This window comes from Eucyclogobius newberryi, unplaced genomic scaffold, assembly GCF_026437365.1.
Source record: "Eucyclogobius newberryi isolate DKJ021-1_F unplaced genomic scaffold, fEucNew1.0.hap1 SCAF_11, whole genome shotgun sequence".
In the NCBI taxonomy this organism is placed as follows: Eukaryota; Metazoa; Chordata; class Actinopteri; order Gobiiformes; family Gobiidae; genus Eucyclogobius; species Eucyclogobius newberryi.
The window spans coordinates 19,103,748-19,116,097 of NW_027315735.1; the positions used below are offsets into that span (position 1 = coordinate 19,103,748).

The 12,350-nt window shown below is 38.4% G+C and overlaps 2 protein-coding genes across 2 annotated transcripts in view; one reads left to right on the plus strand and one right to left on the minus strand.

The window, feature by feature from the left end:
• The window catches only part of pdzd11 (PDZ domain containing 11), a 51,041-nt gene that overhangs the window by 3,750 nt on the left and 34,941 nt on the right, over positions 1–12,350 (minus strand). The window lies entirely within an intron of this gene.
• gdpd2 (glycerophosphodiester phosphodiesterase domain containing 2) lies at positions 289–5,969 on the plus strand. The gene is made up of 14 exons (XM_072437201.1): positions 289–477; positions 857–960; positions 1,062–1,155; positions 1,241–1,300; positions 1,369–1,467; positions 1,581–1,674; positions 1,743–1,888; positions 2,096–2,178; positions 3,411–3,570; positions 3,651–3,857; positions 3,934–4,082; positions 4,354–4,501; positions 4,572–4,654; positions 4,951–5,969. The coding sequence occupies exons 1-14, from the start codon at positions 385–387 to the stop codon at positions 5,018–5,020; spliced, it is 1,590 nt and encodes a 529-aa protein (XP_072293302.1). The 5' UTR covers positions 289–384; the 3' UTR covers positions 5,021–5,969.

Below are 12,350 nucleotides of genomic sequence, written 5' to 3' on the forward strand. Positions count from 1 at the left end.
ACTTTATCAGTTTGTAGTACAGTCTGTTACTAAGTATGAACTGTTTATTTTTGTCTTCATTGTTCCCTCCCCTGCCCCAGTGTGCAGATGCGCCTGTCACTGGCTCTGTTTGTGTTGTGAATGAGTCTGACTCCATTCCCTGTTCTGCTCCGTGTCCCATGGTGCAGGCCTATTGTCAGTGCCACCAGTACAGAGTCCCGCATCCACTCACACAACAAGGGTCTATTGATAGGCCTTAATACCCATACATTTGACTGATTTTAATGCCCAATTTCTTTCTTTCCATAGGTTTGAGGCACAGAATTTAACAAGTCCTGGCGGCACATTTTCATTATCCAGCATTCACTTTGGGGCACACAAACAGCCACTTGAACTCATGAGGTGATGGAAAACTGCAAAGGCTGTTGTGTAGTTTGCTCCAGGACCGGGTACAGCTGCTATTGGGGAAAGCCACGAGAAACAACCAAAACCAAACAAGTCAGTATCATGTATTATATTTTTTAGATTTCATGTTCCTTTAAGTCTTCACAAATTCCTGGGATTAACATACCAACAGGCATTATCTAATTTGTCATCTCGCTGCAGATCATTCTTTCAAAACTATGCTATAGTTGTGAAAACTCGCTATATAAAGTGATGATTGAGAACTTGATTGTCTCGTCTGTAATTCAACAAACAAACTTGCAAGCCCTGACAAGTAGACAGAAGGGAGTGGATTTTAAAATTTGGCTCTATAATTTGATACTTGTTTTTCAAGTGGTGTCTCAAATCGGGTTATGAAACAGTATGTCAAGATAAAAAGTATAACTAGGGATACTAATCTCCCATTATCTCTGTTTATATACTTGTAATGTAGAAAGCATGCTTGTGGCTCACCATTGTCGCAGGGGTCACTGTATTGGCCCTCATCTGGATGTACATTTGTCTGGTCAGTTATAATGATCAAGAAGATGTTAACTGGTGAGACATTTCAGGACTAAATACAGCTATGTTATTTTTGGATTTGATTTGGTGATCATGACCTGCTAACCACACGATACCTTCACTTGTTTTGTTAACAGGAAAGGTTTCACAGCTCTGAAGCTGTGGATTAACTGGTTCATGGTACTGATCATTCTTTCAGGATTGTTAACTACTTATTGTGTCTTCCTGCTGGTAAGGAAATATTATACTATTATTTTAATTTAGATTGATGGGGTTTTAGATAACTGTTTTAAATAATATTGTTCCTTTGTTATAGTTGTTTGCATTGACCCAAGTTGCCTTAAAAGAACCACTGAATCTACACTGGGCACATAAGGTTTGGAAATACACCATTTATTTATTTATTAGATAGTTGTTGGTATTTCATAATTCTGTCTTTCCCAGATGTTGCTTTTGGGTGGGATTGTATTCATTGCTATTGGAGTTATAGGCATCAGTCTTATGTGGCCTGAAGAATGGCGGACTGTTCAACTCTCGCTAGAGGTACAGTTGCACTATTGTCCAGGAATCAGACATATTCACATTTTATCACAACTATATTATAGAATATTAAAATGCAATTTAAAATTGTTAATGTTCTTTTTATATTTTGACAGGCTACTGCTCCATTTTTGCAAATTGGTGCGGTTGGGGCCTTAACGCTAATAAGCAAACTTGTTTTCCAAGCAATGTTCACCACTAACCAAAACTGTAAGTAAATTATTTATATATAAAATCAAACACAATTGTTTATACCGGTAAATGTTTTGTTCTCTCAGTTTCTAGATATATCATTGGTACAACATTTGCTGTGGTGTCCATAGTCATCTTCCTGTGGCCCTTGTGGATCTGGTCTCCTTGTCTCATAGAGAAGAAACAGTTACCTGCCAAGCCAGAGCTGATAGGGCATCGAGGAGCTCCCATGGTGAGCACTGCCCTTGTTGAAATATGGGATTTTATGACATGCTTTTAATTACTATCACTTTTCAAGTGTCAAAGTATTTCAGAAAATGTAATATGTTTTATAGAACATTTTCACTTCTGCATTACTACTGCATAAATAATCAGGTATTCTTAGAAATAGCTAGAGTCTTAATGTGAAGGTTCTCATGCACCTTTTTTTTCCTTTTAGCTGGCCCCAGAAAATACCATTATGTCATTTAATCGCAGCATATCATGTGGAGTTAAAGTCTTTGAGACCGATGTCCAGCTCAGGTAAATTTACTTTTTTGACTACTATATCAGCATTTTGTAGAACTATATATCAAGTCCGAGCTCCTCTACATGCCGCCTCGATGCATTGTCTATTCGATTTTTTTAGTCCATGCTAAGCAGTCTGTTGGCTCCAATCATTTCACTTCAATCTGGAACATTCCCAAGAGCCTTAAATCTGCGGTCTTTAAGCCTCTCTTGAAGACAAACAGCTTCATAATTATCTTCTAATGAATAATTAAAATGTTTGGCTTTAAATCATATCACAGACTTCCCTTATCAAAGTAACAAATGTCATACATCTGAGTATTGATGCAGGCAAAGTCTCTATCTTAGTTTGATCCCAGTGCAGCTTTTTACACTCTGGATCATGGAATCCTTCTGCAAAGCCTTGAAGCTCTGCCCTAAACTGGTCCAGGTCCTATCTAGAAGCCAAGACCACATGGCCTTATCTTGGGGGGTGCCCCAATGGTTAATCCCGGGGAATCCTTCTATTCAACCTATACTGCCGTTAGGTCAGTTGATACTTAACATTGGAGTGTCCGATCACAATTATGCAGACGACACTCAGATCTATGTTTCACTGTCGGCAGGTGAATATGGACCAGTGGATTCACTGTCACTACATCCAACAGATCAGTGAGTGGATGCAAAACAACTTTCTCCAGCTGAAGACTGAAATTATTGTCTTCGACCCACAGAAACAAAGAGTCTCGCTCTAAAACCTACAGATCAAGTTAGAAATCTGGGGGTAATAATGGATTCAGATTTGAGCTTGAGCGGCCACATCAAATCCATGATATCAGAAGCTTTTTATCATCTGAACAACATTGAAAACCAAAAATCAAAAATATAGTGTCCAAACCTACTTGGAGAGACTAATCCATGAATTGGTTCCCAGCAGGTTAGGCTATTGTAATGGCCTGGCCTGTCCAAACAAGCTTTGAAACAGCTGCAGTAACTTCAAAATGCGGCTGCATTTGTCCTGACTAGAACCAGGAAGTACCATCACATTAGTCCTGTTCTCAGGTCTCTGCACTGGCTCCTGTGGCTCAGAGAATAAACTTTAAAGCAGCTCTAATTATTTCTACTTTTATTTTTGTGTTGTGATTTATATTGTATTGGGATTTTAATATGTTTTACTATTGTAAAGCACTTAGAGTTACTTTTGTATGAATTGTGCTCTACAAATAAACTTTGATTGACTTATTGATATAATTGTGATCCAAACACAGTGGGGACAGAGAACCCTTTCTGATGCATGACAACAACTCAAACTTTCTCCGGAGAACGACAAATGCTAAAGAAACATTTCCAAACAAAGATTTAAACGCAAGTGCCAGTCTGAATTTGACCGAGTATGAAAGTCTGAATGCAGGTGAATGGTTTATCAAGGTGAGAACTTCAGATGCACCGAAGCACATTACTATTTTTTTGTATTACAAATAAAACTCCAATGTATGTCTCCTATGCAGACGGATCCCTTCCGAACGGTTTCACAGCTCTCAGAGGGTGAGAAGGCCCTGGCCCGAAAGCAGAAAATCCCCTCTTTACTGAAGCTCCTTGACTTGGCTCAGCAGAACAACATATCTGTGATGTTTGATTTGTACAGTCGCCAACCCCAAAAAGACACAAATGATACAGTGACAACCATCCTGAACTCTGGCATTGACCACAATCTGGTATGTTCTGTTTCAATCAATGTACAACAACAAACTCATTCATTTTCATTCAAAAGTAAGTGTTGTGTTCTTATAGGTGCACTGGCTTCCCCCAACAGGAAGAAAATATGTCATTGCAAGAGCTCCAGGATTCATCCAGGTCTACAACAATGTAAAAGACATGAGAAGCAATAAAGGACGTCATTTGAACTTAAAATACAGCAAGATTAGTGCAATAGAAATCAGGTAACATAAGCCCTTACCAATCTAAATGTCTGTATGCATTAGTGCTACTGGACTGACAGCTTTTGTGGTTTAGTTTATCTATAACAGGCCAAACTCCTAGAACCTTGGCAATATTTTCAAACTTTCACAAAACCAGATTGGGAACAGCAGAGCTTTCATGGTTGAGTGAACAAACTTAAAACATGTTATGTAAGGCATGTGCGAACATGCCGGAGTTTAGCATAATTTAGGACACTAACTTTCTCACAGTGATTTTGTTTGTGTGCGGCAGAGAACTTCGAGAGGACAACTTTGAGGTGAACTTATGGGTCGTCAATGAAAGGTGGCTCTTCTCTCTGCTGTGGTGCGCTGGGGCAAGCTCTGTCACCACCAACTCGTGCCACACACTGAAGGACATGGACGCGCCAGATTGGACCATGGTAAGAAAGCAGTGGAGTCTGAGCATGTGCAAATGTTACTGATACCTGACCCTGTGGGCATGTGTTGCAGTCTCATCAAGTGTACGTAGCCATCTGGATTACTGTGGATGTGGCATCGCTTCTGATAATGGTGGGGCTCTTTGTCTATCATTGGTAAGATATCCACTTTTCTGAATTGGTGGATTCAAAGAAATGGTGGGACTCGGTTGTATTAGAATAATGTGAATGCTTTTGTAACATGAGAAAAGAAATGTCTGTCATAGGCCAGATATTGTATTATAAGGGAAAAAGATAAATATAAAACATAACCTTACGTAATAAAATGATAAAGTAACCTTCTTTGGCAAGTTATACCAAAATAGATTTAGATTTGAGTGAATGATGAAGATAAAGTATGTATTCATTTGAGTAACTGTTGTTCTCTAACTGCTTGACATCTGATTTTTAAGGTTTGAGAACCAGAAGATGCTCACTGAGTTGGAACGGGAGAGAACTGCTTCACTTCTTAACCATAAGTAGTTTGATAACCACCACCACAAGATCTCTCACCATTGGTACCTCTTTTTCTAACCAAACTATAGACTTGTGTCATTTTATGGTCAATTAGGGTGGATTAAATGTAGTTTGTAACTAGTTACAAATACTCGCGTTACTGTAATTGAGCAGATTATGTGAGTAATTGTACTTTTTTGAGTAGATTTTATATGCATACTGGTACTTGCATGTCATTTTAGCCATGTAATTGTAATTAGTTACATTTAAAATCTCTTATCTCTTTTTTCTTTAAATTGTGAGTTGAGCTCAAGTCCCAATCGTCCCAATGTACGGCTGTCTCACCTCATTATCTGCTCTTCTCTAAACCTGCTCTAAACTACAACACAGCACTGAATCGCCTGCTCTGTTTGGCCAAAGCCCAAAGAATATGGCCTTTAAAACAACTTATTCTTGCCTCAAAACAATGGATACCTTTGAAATATATTGCAGGAAAAAGGCCATCATAAAGAAATGGCAAGAAAAAATGACATTCAGGCTTAATTTTGATTTGATTGGGCCATGAGTGCTTTTTTTTTCTATTTGTCTAGAGATGATATGTTTTTGTATTTTCTTATTTTAGATTATGCTTTTTGGTCGTGTTCTGTGTGTGTGTGTGTGTGTGTGTGTTGTGTGTGTGTTTTTTACAAAACACTGATCAAAAATTCTACTGAAATCATGTTAAAAAGCAACGAGAAATTGTTTAGTAGATTTAACTGAGTACAAATATTCAGTACTCTGTCCACCACTGCTTATTTGTACTGGGTCAACATTATACTTGACTTTAGAAACATTTAGAAAAATCATATTATCATTTGAAAAATGATCAATTTGATTTTGGACCAAACGGAAAGACTATACTGGATTACATGTTTGTATTTTCTCTCTGTGTCTACTATGTTGTACATGAATTATGAAAATGTTTTTGGATGTTTTTATCTCACTGCTACTTAATTTCTTTCAACCAAGAAATGGACCATTATGTGTGTTTTTACTGTATTACTGAGCCACAATAAAACATAAACATAATATATCTGGGAGTCTGTGATTCTTGCATTCCCTTAGTCCACCAGTAGATGGCGGCATACGCTAAACTTGGTTGTGAAAAAACCGCGTCAAAGTGAAAATAAACCGTGAAATTATGTTTTAATAACAGATTATTGCATAGATCTCATCCACGTGACAGTGCAAAGGGCGCTCAGTGGTAAAAAATGTTTCAAGTGATGTTTAGTAACGATCATGTTGTCATTAAGGGCTGTGTGTTGTTTGTGAAGGCGAGGCATGTGTGAAGGGAGGGGACACTCGCGGACAGCCTTTTCCAAACTTATTGGTCACAAACAGTCTCACATTTTGAACTCTGAGTGAATTAGCTAAACTGTTGGAGCTTGCTTTATCCCAGGCGTTACATTTGGCTGTAGTCCATCTGAAAGACTGTGAAGTTGACTGCTCCAGCATGGTTCATAAGTATGGTAAGCACCGTTAACTTTACTCTGCTCACGTGTCAACTCTGTTATTGGCCACAGTAACGTCAGTGATATACTTCAAGTGTCTGTCAGGGAGTGATCGTCTCAAACTATAGCCATGATGTCTTTTCAATCTGTCTAAGTTATTCTGCGTGTGTGTTGTGTGTGTTGTGTGTGTTGTGTGTGTTTTGTGTGTGTGTTGTGTGACAGACACAGACAGGGCAGTGGGGCTGCTCAGACAGTACCAGGCCAACCTGACTGACCCAGAAGAGCTGATCCTGAAGACCAGTGTGGACAAAGTGTCTGCTGTTCTGGGCAGTCAACTTTTTAAAGCACTTCTAGGTAAGAAAACAGCTACATATTGTATACCTTATACTATACGTATTACCATATTACATTCAGTTTTGGGTTGTTTGTTATTGAGCTTAACTTTTTTTCTTGGGATTATTGGTCACAGCTTTACACAATACACAGACAAGGCAATGTTATATAAATTTGTAAGGGAGGTAAACTCAGTCTAAATATTTCCCAATTAGTGTTCTGAAAGAGGCCTTTCAGCAGGTCCCACAAAGGTTTGCTGTTTACAGCCAGGCCAGTGGCCATACTATTGTGACAAAAAACACACAAAGGAGAACAAAACAAAAGGAGAACAAAACGGCTTTCACATATTTGCATTTCCATACAGTATTACATTTTAAATGAAATATTAAAGTATTGTTTTATTATTCTCCAAGCAAGTTTTTTTCAAACAAACTCCTACATTTCTTTTCTGGCCTGGTAACATATTACTTGAGTTTAACCAATGCCTGAGTGGTCCCTCTAATTATCACATCATGTTGTGGTGCCTGCCCTGCCTCTGCTCTTACTCCTGCTGACCCGCCGCTGACTCTGCTGGGGCTCTGACGCTCCAAATGAAACATGTCTCAGCACTGTGTGCTCAGCCCTTGAAATAATAGTTTATATGTTTGTGTAAATATGTGTTTCTCAGTTTTAGTAATGGAGCAACTTATGTGATGGTGGTATACAACAAATAAACAGATAAAGGTTAGCTCTATTAAATAAATATAATATATACATCATGTTGGCATGGAAAAGAACGCTAAGGTTGTGGTGCTTTTCTTGTGCATATTAAGGGCACTTGAACAGAACAGATGGTGTGATAGTAATAATGAGCATGGGCCTTTGGGATGTAGCTTTACTTATAGTGCACTGTACAGTGTACAAACATTATTATTAGTACACTAGTCTTCTGTTGTACTTGTTTGCTGTCAGGCAATTTGTAAGTGCTTTATATCAAAAGTGCTAAATGAATAAACTGAATCTACTTTAACTTCCTACATTGTATTACATTTTAAGAATAACAGTTGGAAATAGAGTTGTAATACTGTACATGGAATTTGCTTTTGTAGCTTGATGTGCCCTAAACTTAATGTACCATAATGTGGACACAGATTATTTCTTAAATTGCTAATATCAACCTTTAAATACCAGCTTTACATCACTTTACATTATGTTTAAATAATGTATCACGTAAATAATAATTACAAATTGTAATTAAGACGGTTTAATAACAGTAATCCTTTAGATTTATATAGCGCTGTTTTTGAACTTTTTAAATGCACTTTATTCATTGTATGATTCATTCATCATTCCACACCTGGTGGAAAGCTTCTTCTGTAGCCACAGTTGCCCTGGGGCAGTCTGACCAGTTCACACTGCTTTTGCCAGTTGGCGTCATCCTCCAACCACCACAAACCATGTACACTCACCACATTCATAAATAACTTTTTGTAAGAAGAAACAAAATGCGCTCGATTACGTTTCCAAATAAGGATTCCACACATTCCTCACAAAGAATGTTCAATCATGGCCGCCCTGGGGCCGGCTGGAAAATAAACAGTTTGGTCTGGGACTGCAGTTGTAAAAGCTTTCACAAGGTTCTACGTACATGTGGATCAAAAATGCACAGGTTTATATTTAAGGTGCAGGAACTTAAAATATGACTAAGCTTAATGTATTGTGGGAAGTAAAGGAGCATCTGATGTTGTGTGGGACGTTCCATTTCGAGCCACTTGATTGGATGTGCACATGGTTGGACAGTCACGAACAAAGCATTCCTAAAACAGGGCATCCAGTCCTTTGTTCTGACGTACAGGTTTTGGCCAACTCTAGGGGACCTTTACTAAAAGACACATGATCACAGTTATTTTTAATCATTGAAAAAGGCCCTTTCTCCTCAAATTGCCTTTTTCATACCTTTGTGTTAGCTGTGTGTTGTTGCTCAAAGCCATTCTGAGAACCAGGGCCACATTTTATTGGATGCTTCAGCCTAACTTCTGGAGCAGTTTGAATACCTTATGAATGCATTGTGTACATTATCTCACACATACAATGCTTATTTTCAAAGTTAGTCAAGTTAAGGTGCATTCACACTGGTTTTGTTGTGCTTTGAGCCCAGTTTAGTCCTGATGCAGACTTGGTTAGTCCAGTTCTAGTCCTGGTTTAGACCTGGTCTAGTCAGGGTTTAGAATTTAGTCCCAGATTAATCACAATTTTAATGTGGCCCTTGTGTAAGTGTGAACACATCCAAATATATTGTTGATCAGGCTCGGAGTTCAACACAAACACAGACTGGCACATGGTTTTCCCTGTTGCGTAAAATAATGTGCTCTCATATGAAACGCTAAAACGGATGGATAACATGCACATAAGAGTTTGTATTAGTGAGCTTGCTCTTTAGTCAGCTGGGCAACCAACTCGTCTTCCCACACACAGCTTCACTCCTCCACATTCAGATCCAGGATGAGTCAAATGCTCCATTCTTACACTTTTGTTCTCACTGTGTTGTGTTGGGACATACTGTCTCTTATTGCTGGTTGTCTAATAACACGCAGCAATGGAGAAATCTTCTGTCAGTGTTTCAAATGTAGGTCTGTGCTAATGTTGTTATCACAGGTTATAACTCGAGCTGTCTCCAGCAGTTGTGGTAAACAAATGGCTTAGTTCAGGTGAATTCAAATAAAAAATCTATTGTAATACTTACAATAGATTGTCACCGCCAAGTTGCAAAACTTTTACGGTCTTTCATTTAAATTCCCTCTTCTAAAAAGATGGATTAAAGGACAGGACAGAACAGACTGAAAAAGGACTTCACAATACCTTCTATCAACCGATACCACCACAGAGACAATATACAAAACTGATTCAAATGAGTTACATACATATAGATCCTTCAACTAACTACAGAACAGCTTTGTATGAATACAAACTCAAACATGAGATGATCTGGACCAACAAAGACCAGTAAATAGCCTTCTTATATAAATGTATAGCCCCAACCAGGAGATCATATGGAACCAATATTTTATTGCCATGACCTCTTTTTTTTCTAGAACGGCACCGATATTTGATGCCAGTATCATGATGCCAACAGAAGCTGTGCATCTGTAATATAAATGGCAGACAAATTGTTTTCAGAGCTGTGTAGTTTTTACTTTATCTCTGATTTGAGTCATTTAGTTTTTGAATGTGAGACCGGCTTCAGATGTACAGACAACCTCCACCTCCTCCTCTTCACCCCTGGGAAAACACGCTTGCAATGTGCTCATGACTAGATTGATTATACATGAGCACCAGTCATTTGAAAAGACTGCAAACATTTATATTGTTACATTGATGTAAGCAACATTGTTGTTTCTGTTCTCACAGATATTCAGGAGTGTTACGAGGTGACCTTGCAACTGAATGCTGAACAAACTGTTGTGAAAGAGGCAAACCGGCAGCATACGTGGGAGGTATTTTTAATATTACCGTATATGTGGTAAATAGATGCTACACATGCTGTTGATATTATTATTGCTTCATGACCACAGCAATAATCCCTACATTATTTCCCTACTATATAACTACTTCACATTATGTTCACAACTTGTGTTATACTATATATAGTGACTTCTGGGTAAAGATCCGTTCAACTAGTGGCAAAATGTGACTTTAATTGTTTCCTCAAATCCAATTTTGAAATTTGATTATGGAATCGTGTTGTTAGTCAGAAATCTAAGGACACAAGGCCCTTTGTCTGTTGTGAACTTTTACTTGTTGTGCATTGAGTTTGTAGCTTTGGTTTTACAGGAAAAATAAATGTGTTTGGCCACCGTTCCTTTTGGATGATGTTTCTGGAACCTTGAATAGTTAAATAAAGATAAATTACTTATATTTCAGAGTAGTAATAAAATGCTGTTTATTTAATGTACACGTGTATTCACACTTAATGTACACATGTATTCACTCTGTTGGCAGAGTGGGCAAAACTGCTAGACAGTTCTTTGTTGGTGATGTTCTGATCTACAATTTAAAGGTGATGGACTAATTTAATCTTATAATGCATGCAGTCTTTCACTACACCCAATCACCTAATGGAGCTGTATTTTAAACACGTACGTCCTAAGTTTGGAATGGATTATGCGTGGCTATTTGAACTGGGTCAAATATAAACTTCAACAGTGACAGCCTCACAACATTTCTGTGATCCACTTTGCCCATCTGGTTTCCAGCTGCACTGAGGACAGATAGAGCGGTGCTGAATGGACACCCAGCGTTGTGCTCGTCAGTATTCTTGCCATGTTGTCATCTTCGATGCAGGATGGGAGGGAAACAAATGAGTCTGCATATTCCCTGATTGGAGCAAAGTAACAGTTGAATGGTAGCCGCTTCAATTAAACAAATAGATTAATCAAGCTCTTGCATAAGGGCAAGTAACGATGAGGTACACACTCACTATGTTTATGTAAAGACTCTTGTAAAAAGACCATTACCAAGGCAATCTTCAAGATCAGGGATAAATGTTAATACACAAGCTCCTTTTTCTATAGAGCGGGCAGCTAAACATGTCCATAAACAATTAACCTACTGTACTATCACCAAAAATAACCTCTTTGAAGGAGAATGTGCTCATAAGTATTCTTCATTTCTGCATGAATGTACAAAGTGATGCTTACAATTCTAATCGAATGCTTTGTCTGAGTGTGCTGTTCACCCTCAAGGTTTAATTTCATTGCAGCTTTTTCCCTAAGTTTGTCAAAGTCTTACCTAAAATCTGCTCTCTGCTGTCTGTCAAATATCTCTGTCCTAAGTGCGTCTGAGGTATTGTCAGCTGAGCTGGGGACAATAGAACGTTCTGTAGTTTTCACTGGAGTGTGAAATCCTTGGTGTTGGGACTTTAGTATGGAGGAACCACAGGGAAACCAGTTGCCTCAATGGGGCATTAGTGGCTCTTGTGAAAACTGTCCTTAGGCAAAACACTTCACTCACTGAAGTGAGTGATTGGTTGTACCCATGGCACAGATTGGCAGCCTTCTTGACAGTAGCGTGTGGTGACTTTTATGGATGAGTAAGCAGACTTTGGGTGTTCATCAATATTTAGTGGATTACACAAAAGTAAAAAAAAAACCTTACATGCAACCTCAGTCTCCTACATGAAGGACAAATGCCTATCCTACTGAGCTAAACTCCCACTATCGTACAAAGTGCTGAATGGATTAAATAGGCTCACAACCCCGACCAATTCATTACACAAATTAGCACTTGATGTTGTTAAATGACTTCTTGTATTTCTAACTAATTTCCAAGCATCAGAAATGTGAACAGAGCCTTAGCTACAAACAAAGACTTGTCTTTAAATGATAGGTTTGATGTAGTTCTGTTTGTTGAAACTTGGAACTGCTGTTGCTTCTCTTCTCCTCTGCTCATGCACAGTTATGGTCCAAAATATATTTTGGTCAATCATGGCTTGTTTTGATTGCCCTGACTGCATGCCACTGCTTCTTTACATCAGTCTGCTCCAGTGTCTACAGCAG